This window comes from Eulemur rufifrons, chromosome 3 (genome assembly GCF_041146395.1).
Source record: "Eulemur rufifrons isolate Redbay chromosome 3, OSU_ERuf_1, whole genome shotgun sequence".
Lineage (NCBI taxonomy): Eukaryota > Metazoa > Chordata > Mammalia > Primates > Lemuridae > Eulemur > Eulemur rufifrons.
In genome coordinates this window covers 56,642,002-56,660,278 of record NC_090985.1, presented here as the reverse complement: position 1 = coordinate 56,660,278, position 18,277 = coordinate 56,642,002, and the positions used below count along the sequence as shown (strand labels likewise).

General features: G+C 30.3%; 1 protein-coding gene across 36 annotated transcripts in view; it reads left to right on the top strand.

Moving 5' to 3' along the window:
* Positions 1-18,277, top strand: part of RIMS2 (regulating synaptic membrane exocytosis 2) — a 640,638-nt gene that overhangs the window by 335,726 nt on the left and 286,635 nt on the right. For 30 of the 36 annotated variants that reach the window (XM_069466111.1, XM_069466135.1, XM_069466114.1 and 27 more), the window contains 5 exons: positions 1,333-1,432; positions 2,244-2,367; positions 4,405-4,451; positions 7,717-7,829; positions 17,494-17,624. In XM_069466111.1, the coding sequence (XP_069322212.1) occupies positions 1,333-1,432; positions 2,244-2,367; positions 4,405-4,451; positions 7,717-7,829; positions 17,494-17,624 (515 nt within the window). Of the gene's footprint in view, positions 1-1,332; positions 1,433-2,243; positions 2,368-4,404; positions 4,452-7,716; positions 7,830-13,929; positions 13,978-17,493; positions 17,625-18,277 lie in introns of all 36 variants that reach the window. The other 6 variants (XM_069466133.1, XM_069466118.1, XM_069466116.1 and 3 more) reach the window with 1 other exon arrangement.

Genomic DNA, 18,277 nt, shown 5'->3' with positions numbered 1-18,277 from the left:
GAGGCTGGAGCATGGCTTGAGCCCAGAAGTTCATGTGCAGCCTGGGCAATATAGCAAGACCCCATCTCTCAAATTTTTTTTTTTCAAAAGCCAGATCTACCCAGTATAGTGTTAGAACTGTGATGTAGAGGTTAGGAAGTCTGGCCTCGAATTCCAGTTGCAGCAGTTACTAGCTACATGACGTTGGGCAACTAAACTTTTCTTAGCCTCAGATGGCTTATCTGTTCAATGGGGATAATTGAAGTTTAGTTGCCCATTGTTAAATAAATCAATATACAAACATTAGTACAGTGCCTGACAAAGTATAAGATTTCAATAATAATTATGGTCAGTACAATTAATTATTATTATTAAAGTTTGTTAAGCCAAGAAAGTTTTATAATACTTACATAGGGATGTGTGTCCTTAAAATCTATATATTTAATTTGCAGAATCAAACATAGGACTAATTAGTTAATATTAACTGAATTGTTGAGTGTAATTCACTGTAATTATAGAATAAATTCATAGAATAAATTAGTGATTTTTGAATTCATATTCTTTTCATTCAATGTAGAAGAGACAAACCAATTCATTTTAGTCAGTGAAATTAGTTACTATTGTTTACTTGACTTGGTATAAAGTTGAGATATTGATTGAATGGCAGTTGATCAGAATGAAAGCATTAATTTTGGAAGAGACCAGTATCTTACAAGTATATATATAAGACTTCATAACATTATTCCTAATATTTTTCTTTTTCTAAAAGATATATTTTAATAGAAACATAAAAATAGAAGAATTGGGGTGCAGATGGTCTAAAGTTTATATTACTCATGGTGAGATTAAGTAAATTTTATAATTTTCTTAAGGAAGATACATCATAATTGTTTACATTATTAATGTGCCTAAAAGATTACTAACTAATGACAATTTGGTACTATATCAGAATTATAGTAAAAGAAACAAATGTTTTGTGTTATAATATTTTAAGTATAGAACTAGATATGTTTATATAACTATATAGTACTACAGTAATATAGTTTTGGAAATGACAAAAGTTAGAATTCTATAATAAGGACAGAATTACAAATTGGTAAGTTTTTTCTGAGGTGTGGAATATTTTCAACATATAATGAATTAAAATGCAGAACGTTTGAAATAGGTAAAAAAGAGCTCATAGGACACATACTCAGTTCCTAATTGCAACAATAAATTATTTAAGAAATGATCTTCAGTACATTAAATTATAGTTTTAGATGCTACAAATTGTTCTAGGTATTTTTTACTTGAATCTTCAACTATGTTCATTTTAATAATATGCCTGTTTTAATACTTTCCTCTTTTAAACAGGTTGTAGGAGGAAAGATGACTGAATCAGGTCGGCTCTGTGCATTTATTACCAAAGTAAAAAAAGGAAGTTTAGCTGATACTGTAGGACATCTTAGACCAGGTAGGTTTTTACCTTTGATTATTTACATAGAAACTGTTAAACTTGAGTAATTATGAAATAGTTATCTTCATTTAGAAGTGATTTTACCAGTAACAAAGAGCTCATTTAACTTAGATGTAAATCTTTGTTCTTTAGTGAAAAGTTACAACATTATTTCTTGAGCCATAGTAGATAAAATAATTTTTGTATTTACTAATCTTATTTTTTTACTAATGGATATTCTAATCTGTATCTATAACCTATTTTGTTCCCTGTAGCCTTATTTTTCTTTTGAAAAAATTCCAACATAGTTTTGGAAACAAACTTCATGGATAAATACATACTTCCTAAAATGTGTCACCCCTTATCTCTTGAGTAATGGATATTGTTGGAGAGATACTTGAGTGCCTTCAAGAGATGCTATTATTGAGCTTTTTACAAGAGAACTTAGACAATGGAAATCCTTTAAAGAAAACAAGGTGCTCAGTTGTGTATATATTGAGAAACCTGGAGTAAACAGTCATATAAAATATTCAAAGAAGCAACTGATTTTGATACTTGTCTAGAATGAGAATTTCTATTAATAAATCACATAGAGAGAACTTTTACGTAATTTTTTGTCCTCTGACCATTGTCCTTGTCAGTGAAATATACTAATTATCCTGATCATCAAATATTGTGCCACCAGAACTGTGTTCTCAGTATGTTTCTCATTCCACAATGGTGATTTCATTTTATGGAGTTTGTTGAAGTTTAAGATTGCTTTTGTTTTGAGTGCATTTATGGGATTAGACTTTTTTTCTAAGATTATTATTACTGACACACATGACAGGTGATGAAGTATTAGAATGGAATGGAAGGCTATTGCAAGGAGCCACATTTGAGGAAGTATACAACATCATTTTGGAATCCAAACCCGAACCACAAGTGGAGCTTGTTGTTTCAAGGCCTATTGGGTAAGTTGGTTTCAGTATTTTATATGCATGTAAAATTGATTGCTATTAAAGTTCATAATGTGCAATCCCAAAATGTCTGCTTTATGAAAATAAATTATTCTGTAGACAACACTTTTTTCTCCTTCTTTACCAAAAACACCTTACCAAAATTTATGACATCTCTATCTGATCATGATAGAATATATAGTTAATTACAAAAGAAGAAGAAATATTTAGGTGTTTATTATTTTTATTATTGTAGAACCTTAGTAGATGCTAAAGGCATTAGGGAAAGGGGATTATAGTAATAATTACTTTTTTAATATAAATTGCATGAACTATGTATGGTCGTCTACATAGTAGAAATGACAATCAGCTATAGTCTACAAATTTCACTTAATTTTTTCAAAATGGAGATTTCAACATAGGAAAGAAAGAACCAAAGGGCATACAATTCCCAGATAGAATAGTTTAAGGAAAAACATGACATCTTTTAAGATAGGTGAGTAAACAGACCAAAAATAAGCAAACACCAAAGTACTCTTTGGCTTTGTAATTTATAACTATAATTTATAATGCCTATTAATTAAACATAATCTCTATAGATTAAATCGACAATTTCCAAAAGGTAATAAATATAATCCTTTCACCTAAATTATGAAAATTACTCATTAAATATCCCAGCAGTAGTTCCTTTATAGAAGCTTATATTCTTTGCCAATGTATAAGATATACTTATACCTAAATAAAAGCAATAGCCTCAGCGCGGTGGCTCATGCCTGTAATCCTAGTATTTTGGGAGGCTGAGATGCGAGGATTGCTTGAGGCCAGGAGTTCAAGACCAGCCTGAGCTAGAATGAGACTCCATCTCTACAAAAAAATAGAAAAATTTACTGGTTCTAGTGGCATGCCCCTGTAGGTAGTCCCAGCTCCTGAGGAGGCTGAGCAGGAGAATCACTTGGGCCTAGGATTTTGAAGTTGCAGTGAGCTATGATGATGCCACCACACTCTAGCCAGGGTGACAGAGTGAGACTCTGTCTCAAAAAAGAAAAATTAAATAAACAAACAAAAAAATAAATAAAAGTAATAGAAAAATATATAAACAGAGTGAATTATTAAATGCCTATTTGGGGTGTAGCCTACAGAAATTCTTCCTTGTTGTAGAATAATAATGCCCAGTTTCATTCATTCAGGAGATGATTAGGCTTTCTTTTTTTTTTATCTCTTTTTAAAAATACTGGAGAAAATGACTCAGGTTTGTAGCTTAGTTTTACTGAAATATTCCTTTCAAAGTAATGAATGTGGCACATGCAGTTGTATCCATTTTTTTTTTAATTTTGTGTCCTCATAGTTTTATACTTTGGTAAAACTTCACTGTACCAGCTTAATGTGTTTATCAAATGTGTTTCTTGGTGTTAAAGGATCCTCAAAAAATATTTTTCTTTAATATTTTAAATATTAATAATTTGTAGTCTTTTATGTAATTTTCTGAATGACCTTAACCATTAATATTAAAAAATGTACACTTATTTTTAGTATAAATATAGTTACAAGGTAAATTTGAGGGTCCAAATAAGAAATATGTTTGCCATTTTTCAATGATGTTATTACATTTAAAAAGTTTCAATCACAATCTGAATATTTTAATTTTTGTCTTAATGATATTTTATTTGTACTTCAATGTTATTGAGTTAGAACAGCAGGTAAAAATGGAGTAGAATAGAATTAAAATGTATCTGTAAAACTTATCTTGTTGAATATAAAATTTTTTTATAATTTTTGTGTAGTGAGGCACATAGAAAATAAAGTCTATGTTTTTGTAAATCTGCTACAAATTCATGTCAATTTTAATTATTTTTAAGTAGTTGAGGTTAGCCCAGAATACTTTACTTAGCAGTAAGTACTAAGGCTTATTTGTTTCTTGTTTATATAACCCTGCTACCATATAGTTTTCTTCATTTCACACTGTCCTTTTATAATATAGGTTGATAATAATCAAAATGGTAGCTGCATTAATTTTTGAAATAGTTTCTTGTGTTCTTTGTTCTATCATTTCAGAGATATACCTAGAATACCTGATAGCACACATGCACAACTGGAGTCCAGTAAGTCTCATTTATTCTAGAAGAAAATGTTATTAATGATTTAATCCATTCATCAGAAGTCAAATGAAGTATTTTATCTATTAATGTGAAATAAGAAATGTTAATCTTGTTGTTAAGTATACAATCTCATAAAGATGGAAAATTTAGCATTATTTCATGTCACTGCGAAAAAAGTTACAAAATTCTGTAATATTTTAAGATTTTTTTAACCATGTTATCTTTACGATGGATTTTTAGATACCACTATTAAATTATACTACAGTAAACTGTACATAATTAAATTGCATTATTAGGTAAGTTTTGGAATACCTATATAGCATATATACCATCATCACAATAAAAAATTATGAATATATCTCTTTCCAAAGTTTCATCCTACAAGTCTCCCCCATTTAAAATATTTACTATTTTGTAATCTCACCCTCAGTAAGTAGAGAGAAATGCTTGGAACAAACTAGCTAATAATTAAATTTATTCTGATTTATATTTTTGGAAAGTGGTATAACAGTTCTGATTTAACGTCTATGAGGTAATGGAACAGTAGACATATACGTTTAAATAATGTCAAATAAATAAATACTTTTTACTAGTTGTTTTTGAGTACTATTTTAAATGTTAAACAAATGAATTTTTCCCAGAGAGCTAAATTTCTTGATTGACTGAGAATAAAGTTAGTGATATTAGAGAAAGGAGGACAGGGGTTGCAATTTGGAATACATTTACCAGGATAGATCACATTGACGAGGAAGGATTGGAGCAAAAATTTGAAAGAGTGGTTACCTGGGGGAAGATCTTTCCAGGTACCAGGTCCAGCCAGTGCAGTGGCTCTAAGGCAGGAAAGCCTAGGGTGCATTTAAGGAAACGCAAGGAGGCCATTGTGGCTGAATGGAGTGAGCAAGGGGGAGAATGGTAGGAGTCAGGATAGAGGAATTATGGACAGTCAAATGGCATGGGCTGTATAAGCCACTCCAAGGACTTTGGCTTTTACTTTTAGGAAATTGGGAGCTTTATAGGATGGTTTGGAAGTGATAGTCTTCAAATCAGGCTACTATGTTGAAAATAAATAGAGTCAAGGATAGAAGCAAAGAGGCCAGTGAGAGTACTAGCTTAATAACCTGATGCCAAGATAGTGGTGACTTAGATCATGGTGGTAGCAATGGAGGTGGTGAGAAGTGGTCAGATTCTCTATATACCACAATAATTGAGAATATACTATCAAAATAGATTTTTAGTTTCATATTTATGGTTATAAGTATAAATTTCTTTAAAATTTTCACCAGAAAAGTGAAGTCTTTTTGGAATGCTATCACTCTATACCCTAAAACATGGCCACATGACCTATTTGATTTAGCACCTTTGGCTAAGTGCTAAATTGTTTTATCCAAAATAATATCATGATCACATAAACCCATAACACAATAAATAAATAATACAATTATTATTATAAAATGATATTATCATCATTCTCCATACCCCCATTTTATTTAATACTTGCACCTGCACTTGATGTTGTACCAATATTATCACACTGAATTCTTACAACAATCCTATGGGGTAGGGAAAACTTGTATGCACCTTTATTATATCACTCAGATATTGTATGAGCAGTGTGTAACCCTTTATCTTATTTTAGCTATTTATTATAAAAAGCACCTAGGCTACAATTTTGAAATTGTTCCTGTGGAGACAAGAGTCCTTTCTTAAATTAGATCCAATCTTTTATTTTTTAAACATTGAAGAATCTGTTTCTCCAAGCCCAGTCCTTAACTCTCGTTTCCTGGTTCCTCAGTAAATTCTTTTCTTCTTATGGTTTTAATTGCCAGCTAGGCTTTATCGTTATTCCTTCATCCCTTTATGTTTAACGAATACATTCTGTTAAGTGTCTTACTGCTACCTGAAGCTTAGCAAGCTTTAGAGTAAGAAAACAGCTTATTTCTTAGAATAAAGGCATCATTCTTTCTACTTGCTAAATAATTTAATAGTTTTCACCGTTACTTCTGATCCCAAGGCTTGCAGTTTCCCCTTCATTTTACACTATACTCTCTGTGGAAGTAAACTTTACCCACCTGTATCTCCAATTAGACATCAAACTCTGCAGTTTAATTTCTAACACTAGCCTCTATCCCAACATTTGGATTTGGTCCTATCTGTATTTCCAGTTACCTGCTCATATCTCCTCTTGGATATCTCAGATGTGTTGTAGGGTAACTATGTTCCAAACTAAGTTCTTATCCACCCATTCCCTTAAACACAGATCTTCCACAGTGTTCTAAATCCCAATGAATTTCACCATTGTCCTATCCAGAGAAAACCACAGACACAGAGAACTTTCTTAACCCCATGTCTGGTTACTATGCTTGGAATCTTGTTTTCCTTTCTCTTTCTTTTATCTCTCACATTTAATTAGTTTCTGAGTCCTCATTTTCTTTTTTCATGAAATTGCCTGATTTCCTTCCTTCCATTCTATTTCCACTACCTGTACTAATATTATCTTATTCAATTCTATTTGCTCTTAACTGTTTTCTATCCCTCTCCCTTCCAATCCACATTTTAAATAGCTGGTGAAGTCATCTTCCTCAAATGCAGTTTTGATCTCACTCATAAAACTTACTGTGGATATATTAGTGCCAAAGTGAATAGCCCAGAATTCCAGGGACACAATTCCCACAGTATCCCATTAGCTTTTATTCCTATTCACTTTGCAACTTGTCCCTTCCCCTCCATAGAAATAAACTCATACATATACCTTCTGGGTACAGTAATTCTGCTTTTTCTGCTGTTCTGTATCTTTTTACATAGTCTCTCACTTCCTTTCTGCCAGTCTGTTATATCCTTCTAGATATAGTTTAAAAAATCACCTCCTAGAAACATTTAATAATTTTGGACATTCTAGCACTTATGTTCTTAGAATTGCAAGTTCAGCCTGTCTTTACATCGCTTTATTGATTTGTGTTTTGGTTATTCCTCCTTGTTTCTATTTTTAATAACATAAAAAGTAACTAAGTTCTGAAGTAGAGGTCTGTCTCTACTATCATTTGCACAGAAAATGGTTCACTGTTGGTCTTAAGAAAATCCTTTATGTTTATGGATTTATGCTTCCAAAAAAATAACCTCTAAGTATATTTGGAATGTTGTGGTTGATGGTCTGTATAATGACATTTTGTGAACATTTAAAAATAAATAATATGAGATATATATCATAATGGTTATTAAATACCAGGGGAGAGCCATTATTATCATTCTTTATGTATAATTATCGTTTCAGGTTCTAGCTCATTCGAATCTCAAAAAATGGATCGTCCTTCTATTTCTGTTACCTCTCCCATGAGTCCTGGCATGTTGAGGGATGTTCCGCAGTTCTTATCAGGACAACTTTCAGTATGTAATCACTAGATTAATTTTTCTTTTTGGAATATCAAATAGTGTTTTTAAAATATGGTGCTAGTTTTTAGGAACTAAGTTCTTCTTAAAAGAACATAATTGTGCTTTTAACCATCAACTTTCTCACTTTTAATAATTTTAATTGGTTGAAATTCAATTTGATTATTTATCATGGTACTTTATTTATTAAAGTTAGATTTTCTGGAATTTAATGACAGTTAGATTTTGTGAAGATATCTAAACATTTTTACCTTAGTAATTATTTCAAAATTCAAAGTCATGAATTTTGCTCTATATCTTAAAATGACTATAAATTGTCATAGGTTTTTAAGAGAAATGAAAGTGTTGTACTATACAAAGATGGTACTTAAGAGAAAAGTAAATATTTGTATATTCTTCACTGCTTTTCAACTCTAAGGAAATTTGGGGTGAATTTCATAGTAATCATTTAAGCACTAAAATTTCTATGAAATATAAGGATACTTGAGATGTGTTTGTCAACATCCAAAGCCAAATAAGTAGGGAGATACATAATAGATTACTGAATACTCTAGGTGGACTTCACATTAGGTGCTCCCTGATTTGAACATATTATAATAAAAATTAGAAATTAAGTTATGCATTTTATATTATGTTCATATTAAAGAACTTTGCAAATTCAAGTCCTCACTTTTTATTCATTTGTTCAGTTGTCATTCTCTTATTAAACCATTTAAAATATTAATTAATATATTTAAATTTACTCATTTATATTTTTGAAACATAGTCTTTAATATTGCCAGTAGTGCTGGTGATTACTAAACTTGAAATTCCATGAGTGTTATAGAGCTATGTAGGTTCTTAAAATCCAGACATTCAATTTTGGATCAAATGTTTTGTTTTAAGCTAAAAACAAAACTATATTGGGCTAATATTTTAAGAGCAATAGAAATAGCTTTTTGTTAAATCATGAAATTTTCCCTTTTCTGGGGGAAAGTAGTGTTTGGTTTTTTTCTGAAGTATTTTCATTAATTGAAAGAAGTTATAGGAAGTATATGCAAGATTAAGATATTACGTGTTATTGAAAAAGTCATTAGATATGTCTTTTCTGGAACTATTTTGACCACAAAGGAGACAATAACAGAAAAGTTCTGCAAGAAAGAAGATGAGATACTACTAGGAGATTGTAAATGTTATACTAAAATGTATTTCAGCCCTTTATTATTTTCTTTTCCTTTATATTTTATAAACAGAACGAACTTTTTCATTTGAGGACAGTGGTCTTTTTTCCATTCTCCACAATAAGTAGCATCTTTCTACTTACTCTCTTACGTATATTGACAGCACATATGTTGTCACTTATAGTTACAAAGGTATATGTATTTTCTTCTACCATCTTAGAAAACACTTATAAATGTTAGCTGTTATTTTTTATTATGACTCCATTGAAACAACTCATGTTTAAATAATGTTCTGGGGGCTGGACAGTGCCAGTACATAAATGTGTGTGTGTGTGTGTGTGTGTGCGCGCGTGTGTGTGTGTGTGTGTTTAGTTGGCTTGAGTTGGTGAAGGGAACAGAAGTTAGATTTCCAAAGTATAATAAGTTAAGCACCACTTTGCTATCTCATTTGAATCCCAAGGTCCTATTATAAATTGGACTACGAGTTGAGGGTGAGGAGCACAGTTCAGGGATTTAGACAAATTTCAAATTCAACTGTTTTTCCTCATGGTTCAAAATTATTATGGTACAAAAATTAAATTGTTAAATATTTGGGAGAAATATAAACTTAAAAATTTGATTTCTAAATATATGTATAATGATGTAAAATTACAGTCTTTAGATTTATAAATAACGTTGGTTTGAAATCTATGTAATTGTAATTTAAAATCTGTACCATTTTCTTATGACTTAGAAGGGATATATGTTGCACTGCGTTGCTGGTAGTAAAACTTTTAACTGCGTATGTCTTGAAATTATACACATATACACACACATCCCCACCACACATATAAAAGATATTGGTTATAAATATAATTATCTTGGGGAAATATGGAAAGTACAGAAATGTAAACAAAAAATTGAAATCAGCTATAATCCAGACACTAAAATATGACCATTCACATACATATAAATTTTTAAACAAAACTGGAAAAGATCTGTACATACTATTTTGAATCCTTTTTTCACTTAGTAATATTGTGAACTTTTTCCTGTCTTTAAAAATTCCTCCTAAAACCATTTTAATAGCTATTTAAGATTTCATTTTAACTTAATTTACTATTATAGGATACCTTGCTTGTTTTTAATTTATATTATTATAAATAATGATGCCATAGAAATCTTGAATATAAACCTTGCATATTTATGTTAGGACAAAATTCTTTGTCAGGATAACTTTCCAGAAGTAAAATTATAATATGAAGCGCAAAGTGAAATTTTAAGATTCTTGCAATCTATTTCCAATTTTGTGTCCACAAATGTTAAACTTCAATCATCTATTTAAGAAATATTTGTTAAGTTCTGAACCCTGGTCAGGCATAGTGCTAGTCACTGGGAACACAAGTGAACATGATAGAATGGTTTTTACCTTCATGTAACTTTTATTTTATTCTCATTCTTTACATCCAGGAAAACATAAGTAAGATCCTCTGCTGAATACAATATTTACTGTTATATTTAATCCTATCTGTACCAGCCTGTAGATAATTTTTGTTTGCTCTAATAATGTAGAGGTTGGAAAAATACATGTCTACATATATCACTCCTTGGGAAAACCCTAGGAAGTCACAAGGCAACATAATAATTCCTATTTACTTCTGTTATACCTTTAGGCATTTTTGCTTTGGGGGAGATTCTACTAGGGCTCGTACCTCACTAACAAAATCATGACATTACTAATGCCTGAGAACAAAGATAATTTGTATAGTGAGTGAGCTGACCTTCCTAATATTTTATGTCAGTTCATGGACTGGTATTTTCTCAAATAGAAAATACACATTGTAATGCAAATTTGTTGTTTACATTTTCATACTCGAGGCTGTTGATTGTTTTAAAAAAAATATGCAATTTATTTTCTCTCCATGCTTGAATTGTGCTGCTGCTTATTAGGCATAACTATGAAAGTACCATTAATTTATTTGGTGAGAAAATCAGCATGAGGTCGGATTTATGGTTCCTGGACTGTATGATAGCCTTTTGAGTGACACCACTCTCTTAGTTTGATTCCATTTTTATATGTCCTTCCAGAATTTATTAATAGCAGTTTCTTCCTTCAGTGGATTACTTTTATAATTATTAATATTTAAAAATTAATTTATAGCCTTTAGCTAGTTTTTCAATACGGTGTTAAAACAAAATATAGCTTTCAATTCTTTGAAAAGAGGCTCAGAATTCTTTCTGTAGGAATGCATTACACAGTTGATTCTATTGAGAGTCATATTTTATTTCACTTCAGGGAGAAGTGATTTATGGTTGCAATATTTTTCCAAGTTACTTTGTTTTGAAATTTTTCTGACTCCATTTTTAGTAAATATTTTAAGTATCCATTTTATATGCCCATTTAAAAGGAATAAGTAATTTAAGAATAGGTATGTGTCCTTTCTGTTTCCTTAGAAACTCTATAGCCTTTAAAAAACTTTCTATAAATGGAAGTTTTTTTCTTTGAACTTTCATTTTTTACACGTCATTATTATAACTTTGTTATTCTAGAAGAATTGCATGAAACAATGGCCTTAAGATAGTAGTGCAGCAAAGAGTAGGAAGTGATATTAAAAATGCAAAATAAATTGTGGCGTACAAATTCAAATTCTTCATTTGTATGAAGCCTGAATTGTTATAGATACTATCAGATTTTTCATGCTTAAAATAAATGAATTAATATTAAGTACACATTACAATAAGGCACATAGTACTTTATCATTCCTATTTGTAATATCCATAGAGACATAAAATCCATAGAGACAGAAAGCAGCTAAGTGGTTGCCAAGGGAAAGCGAGATATTATAGAAGAATGGGAGTGATTATTTGAAGTACAGGGTATTCTTTTGGGGTGATGAAATAGTTTTGATACCAGAGAGAGGTAGTGATTCCACAGCATTCTTAACGCATTAATTGCCACTGAATTGTATATTTTAAAATAGTTAATGGTATGTTTTGTGAATTTTACCTCAATTTTTTTAAAACTACCAAAAATATGTTTTCATAGCCATTTTTAAAGTACAAACTTATGAGTGAAGATTAGGTTTAAATTGTCATAGATTTTAGAAGTTCTATTTTCAGAAGTCTATGAGTTGCTTTTATAAGGTCATTTTAGAACATGGAAAAGTGCTTTAAAAGAACATGGAAAAATGTTTGCTTTAAAAGATTAATTAATTTGAAAGTACTAATTCCTTTTAAAGTGCATCTTTCATTTTTTGAGGTAATATTTATTTGTAAAAATATTCTGTTACCTTGATATTTTTGTTCTAAAACAGACCAGGTAGGAGGGCAGGGAAAATAAAATCTGTTTCTAGAGTACCTTGTTAGTCCCTTTCCTCAGGATGATTATTTAATCTCTATGAATTTCATGCATCCTCTCCCCTATTTGCTAAAGAATTATCCATGTAGAATATGTAGACAGACATCAGTAACACACTCCATATCTGAACATTTATTTCTTCCTTTGAGAATATGTCCATACCAAAAGGAAGACGACTTAGATTTGAGACTGTCTTGGTTTTTACAGAGAGAGAGAGAGAGAGAGAGAGAGAGAGAGAAAGAAAGATAACTCATGATTGAATGATAGTCTGCTTTCCTTTGGGTTTTAGATTTGTATCTTAAACAGTGTCTGTCCAGTGATAGTTGAATTGGGCAACAGTCCTCCTGGTACTGGTTATCTTTCCATATAGCAATGGAAAAGACAGAAGCCTTGAACTATTTATAACTTTGATGTAGACAAGAGAAACATCCACAAAAAGTGTGAGGAATGGGGTGGAATGTTGGTAAGAGAAGCAGAATGAAATCCCATGAAATCCATTCCCAAATCTGTAGACACGCATCTGATTTCGTTCCTGATTTAACTGTTGGAATACCTGAATAAAGGCACAACTTTCTAATTATTGTGGTGTATTTTGAAAACTATTTCGAAATGAAAACAAAGAAAGTTAGAAGAGAAAAGAAATTTAATTTTATTCTGAGAATTTGAAATAGAGTGATTTAATCGCAACTGGGCTCTGTTTTCTGTCTTTACACTATATTGCTTTTTGTTTGAGTACAGGCAAGTATGTTATAGCCCTCTTTATATTTATTTCCTCATCTGCAAGTTGAGGATAAAATCAGCTACCTCCTAGGGTTGTTGGGAATACCATGAGGCAATAAACTTGCAATAAACTGTCAGTAAAGGCTTGGAAAAATATAAAGAACTCTGTAAGTAAAAAGAAATGAGATACTGTCATTTATAGGTGTGATTAGCAATAAACAGTGTTATCTCAAGTGGTACAAAATAGATGTCTGAAGATGATGGTCCAATACTAGAACCTGGTATAGATTCTTCAAGTATGAATCAATTAATTAATCCAGTGCATTCCAGCACACTTTTATCTTAATGTGTTTATTCTTTTAAGAAATTCTAAAGCCAACTTGGCTAATGTTTGTTGGACTTTGGTTAGATTTGTATTACTTTGGAGAAGTTACACAATTACTTCCACAGATGGCTTTTCACTAATAACTCTCTAATACATTTTGATCTAACTTCTTTTTGGACTATGCTTTTTTTCTGTGTAGTATATTTAAGGGTAAAATCTGCAATTTCTTGATTCTTGAGTTATGCTTACAATCTATCTTTCAGAACATACAAGTTCAAATATGTTATTTTATATCCAGTCTTAATTCCTGTTATGTTGACTATATTTTAAAAATCTGATTAAACAAATTTTAATATTTTGTATAATATGTATTTTAGCATTGGGCAAATATAAAGTTCATTACATTGAAGCACTTAATTTAGATAAATATTGTCATGGAAAATTGTATTTAAGGGATAGTTGTATGTGTTTGTTTTTACTTTTGGTCTTTTAGTTCCAGCGTGTTGTCCTTTTTGGTTTTGTTTTATTGCTTTTTTCTTTAATTTTGCTTACCAGAGCCAAAGCCTTAGTAGAAGAACAACGCCTTTTGTTCCTAGGGTTCAGGTAAAGGCCTTGTCTGCCTGATAGAATCTAAAGTTGTGTTTTAACCCTTATTTGTATGTTTTTGGAAAATGCGTAGTAGGAAAACTTTTTTTGGTATGTTGCTCCAAACCATATTATTGACTTCCAAACCATTTTATGAGCCAGCTTGTAAAATTCTGCATGGGGATTAGAATACTGAATAAAAATTTAAAGAGACAATCTTTGTTACTGATTTTATGTGATGAACTAAATACTAAATAAAACTTATAGGTTTCAACATAGCATTTAATATAGTTTTAATGTAGATTCCACTTACATATGTAACATTTACAGAAATAGCTAATTTTATACTGTTGATATTTTCCTTTATGACACTGTTTGCTGTCTCTTTAAATCATTCATTATATCACTTAACATCTACATTCTCGTGCATTTTCCAAGCAATAACTCCTTGAGGAGATTGGCAAATAAATTTGTACCTTGTTTAAAATTTAATTTTATGCATATTATATGTAAGGTTCAATTTTTGGGAAGTATATTACTTTGAAAGAACAAAATTACAATCCAAATAAAATGTATTGGGTTTATTTTGTTTATATTTTGTCATTGTAATTTCATTTAATTTTACTGCAATATTTGGGTACAAGTTGTTTGCCTCTTTTCATTAGGAAACCCTTATATGGTAAAGTAATGTCAGCACAGTTTTTTTAAAAAAGTAGTATTATGCTTTCCTAGCTTTGGTGCATGTTTTTAAAAAATTTTTTGGCTTTGAGTAGTACTTATTTTGTTTAAATTTTAAAAATTAAATTTACTGTAGCTAATATTATACAATATAAAATATTTACCTGTGCTGCTCAGGTTCTACTTAGGAATATTAAAAATGGTTACATGTTAAAGCTGGAATGATAATTTATTAAAATAATTAAAATGATACCAATATTTTTATTAATGAAATTGAAGCAGAATAAGAAATATGTCAGGACTAGAATTATGAAGATATATTTGTTATATTTTGGGGAATAAGCAGCTGTATCTTAGCCATATATTTAAAAAGCACAGATAAGAAATTTAGGAATGTGATAAAATAGTCTAGTTATAAAATAATTCTGTTTTGGTGATAAGAACTGGATATCTATTAAAAACTTCAATGTAAGTCCTGCAATATAAATAAAAATTTATGATATAAATAAATATAAAAATCAGGAGTATTAATCAGACACTCAGTTTAAGGCAGTTTATTAAAGAATATAATTTTGATCAAATAATCAGTAAAATTAAAATGTTCCTATCTAAATCATTTTAATATTTGTATATTTATAAAGTATAATTTAATAAACTATATAATATAAAAATAAGGAAGCCATGTGTTTACCATCTATTTGTATGAGAAATGGTAGTAAGTGATATTTTTTGGTTTTCCATGGCATAAGGAAATATGAAAAGAATACTCTATCAGACTCTTGAAATATATATCTCAAATGTTAGTTCTAATGATTTTAAAGGAGCAAAAATATTATCTGTGGAGATGGCAACAAGTGCTTAGTCTCAACCCCTCAAAAAATTCCCAAAGAAGTCAGTAATTTCCTCTAATAATTTTAAGCCTAGTCTCATAATAATTATTGTTTCTTTGTTTCTTAAGTGTAAAGTTTATTGGAAAAGAAATTTTTTACCCTTGTTAAATCTTTTTCTCTTTGAGGTACCTAATATTCATGTCATGAGCCTCAGAGAAAGATTTTTAGTGTCTTGGAAAAATTAGTCATAAACTCTTTTATTACTGGTGAAAACAGAATACCATAGAAACTAATCTGGGTTTGGTCACACATTTAGGAGGAACCATGATGCTATCTATAACATCTCTATCATCTCATATGCAATTAGACACTCCCACATTTCTTTCTTTCTTTGCTTTCCTCTCATGTTTTTTGCCAGAAGAATAGTTTAGTCTCTTATTCCTCCTTATCTTTATCTATATGTGTGTTCTAATATTGTTAGGCAAGCAAATATTTGAACTTTTTCCTTTCAAATATTGAAAACATTTTTCTTCAGTTTGTTCATCTCTTAATGTAAGGCAGTGGTTCTCAAATTTTAATGCACATGAGGATCACCTGGTGGACTTGTTAAAATTCAAATTCCAAGGCCTCATTTTGATTCTGTAAGTGAGAGTTGGGGCCCAGGAATTTGTAACTTTTTAGTAAATAAGCCAGTTAATACTGACATGGGAGGTTTCTTAACCATAGTTAGAGAAACATTTGTCTAGGGTCTATTTTTGTACTTAGCAGCTCTATTAGAAAAACTTATACAATAAGATAATACCTGCATTAAGCATAAAGACTTAACACAACATATAGATTAGTAATTATAAGTTTTAAAATTTGGATATTTCTTACTTATTCCCCTAAGAGGACTAATTCCATTCACCAAAGAAACAAAAGGATAGAAATAATTTTATATACTCTTTTGGGGTGTCAGTCCACCTCTTCTGAGTTGCTTAGTCTCTCATTCTCTAAAATGGAGTGAGAGAGTCAAAAAAGCCATACTGGACTTGGAACTGAACTACCAGTGTTTCCTGTGTAACCAGAATTGATTTTACCCGTTATTCCCAAGTCCCAAATTTCTGATTCCATTTCAGTTTCCAGACAGTGGTTACAAATATGCAGAATTCTGAACCAAGATGTAGATGAGAGCCATAGTTATAAATCCTGACATAGAATCTGCTAGCTAGGTGTGAGGGTGTGAGGTATGTGTGTGGGAGATGTTAACTGTTAAATCAAATGAATTCAGAAGCTGAATGTGAAGTTCCAATCCCTAATTATGGCACAGGGAAATTATTCACATTTTCTTATCTCAAATAATAAAATGAACTCTTATTATTTAAGAATGTGATACATTTGCTTCACAAAATTTTAGAGACTTTATGTCTGAGCAAGAAAATTTAGTATATGTGCTGCCGAAGCGAGCACTGAGCAAGAAAATTTAAAAAGATGAATTTATTATAGATTTAAGTACAAACTGAAGTAATCTATTGACTAAAGCTACTAGTAAATCCCCTTTGTTTATAATCTTTTAAGTGTCTTTTGCTATAGAATAACATAAAACATTTACTTGAAAATTCCCTATGAATGTTATGTAAACAAGTTACTATCCACTCAATTAATTTTGAGCACTTATTCTGAGGTCACTATTGTAGGGGAACCAAAATGAACTACAGTGATTCTTGCATAAGGAAAGATACAGAGCAATCATTGTGTATAAAGTCCTTAATTATGATAATATAATTATTATGTGCATGTTAATAAGCAATCATATTAAGAATAAAAAGCCCAAGTGATTTATCATTAAAATTGAAATATCTGAATCATTCTTTTATTCATTGAAGTTATTATAGTATATCCTTTTATTTAAACTAACCACAATTTACTGAGTAAAGTTTATATTCTGTGCCAATATCAGTGTAAGAGAATGGGGTGGATTTGAAATGTAAATGTTATGTTTGGGATTAAATGTTTCAGCTGATAAGTAAATATTTTTGCTTTTCAGATAAAACTGTGGTTTGACAAGGTTGGTCACCAATTAATAGTTACAATTTTGGGAGCAAAGGATCTCCCTTCGAGGGAAGATGGGAGGCCAAGGAATCCTTATGTTAAAATTTACTTTCTTCCAGACAGAAGGTAGGGATATAAAACAAAAATAAATGTTCTTGAAAATAAGTGGGAAAATGTTAATAGCAATGAATATTTTAATTTCCTGTATCATTTATTTTTCTGTATCATACCAGTCAGATACTTGTGAAGCTTACCATGATTCTTAGAAATCAAAATAGTGACAGTAAATATTTAAGATTGTTTCAAAGCTTACATTAAATATTTATTGTATATATTATTGAATATTAACTTTAGGCATGTGTGGATTATTTCTTTAATAATATATGTTTTCATTTATCAAAATCATTAAAAATTAAAAATTTTTACCTCCTTACCAAGATAATATTTCTCTCTTCTATAAAATTAACAAGTGTGCTTTGTACTTCATCACCCCATATCATCAAGAAAACTTTACCAGAATCAGCTTTCCCAAGAATTTTTGTTTTATGTGTATTCTAATTCACATAAATGTTTTTGTTCTACTCTGACTTAAATAGAGGAATTAGGATTGGAGAAATATCAAAAATAACTTAATCACTCTTAATTTTAGGCATATAAAAATGAGACTATCATGAAAAAAGAAGAAAGTAACAGCACCAATTACCTTTACCCCTGCTATCTGCATCCCTGTCTCCCAAAGCAAGACCTCTCAAGGTCTGGTCATTTTTTCTCAGGTTGGA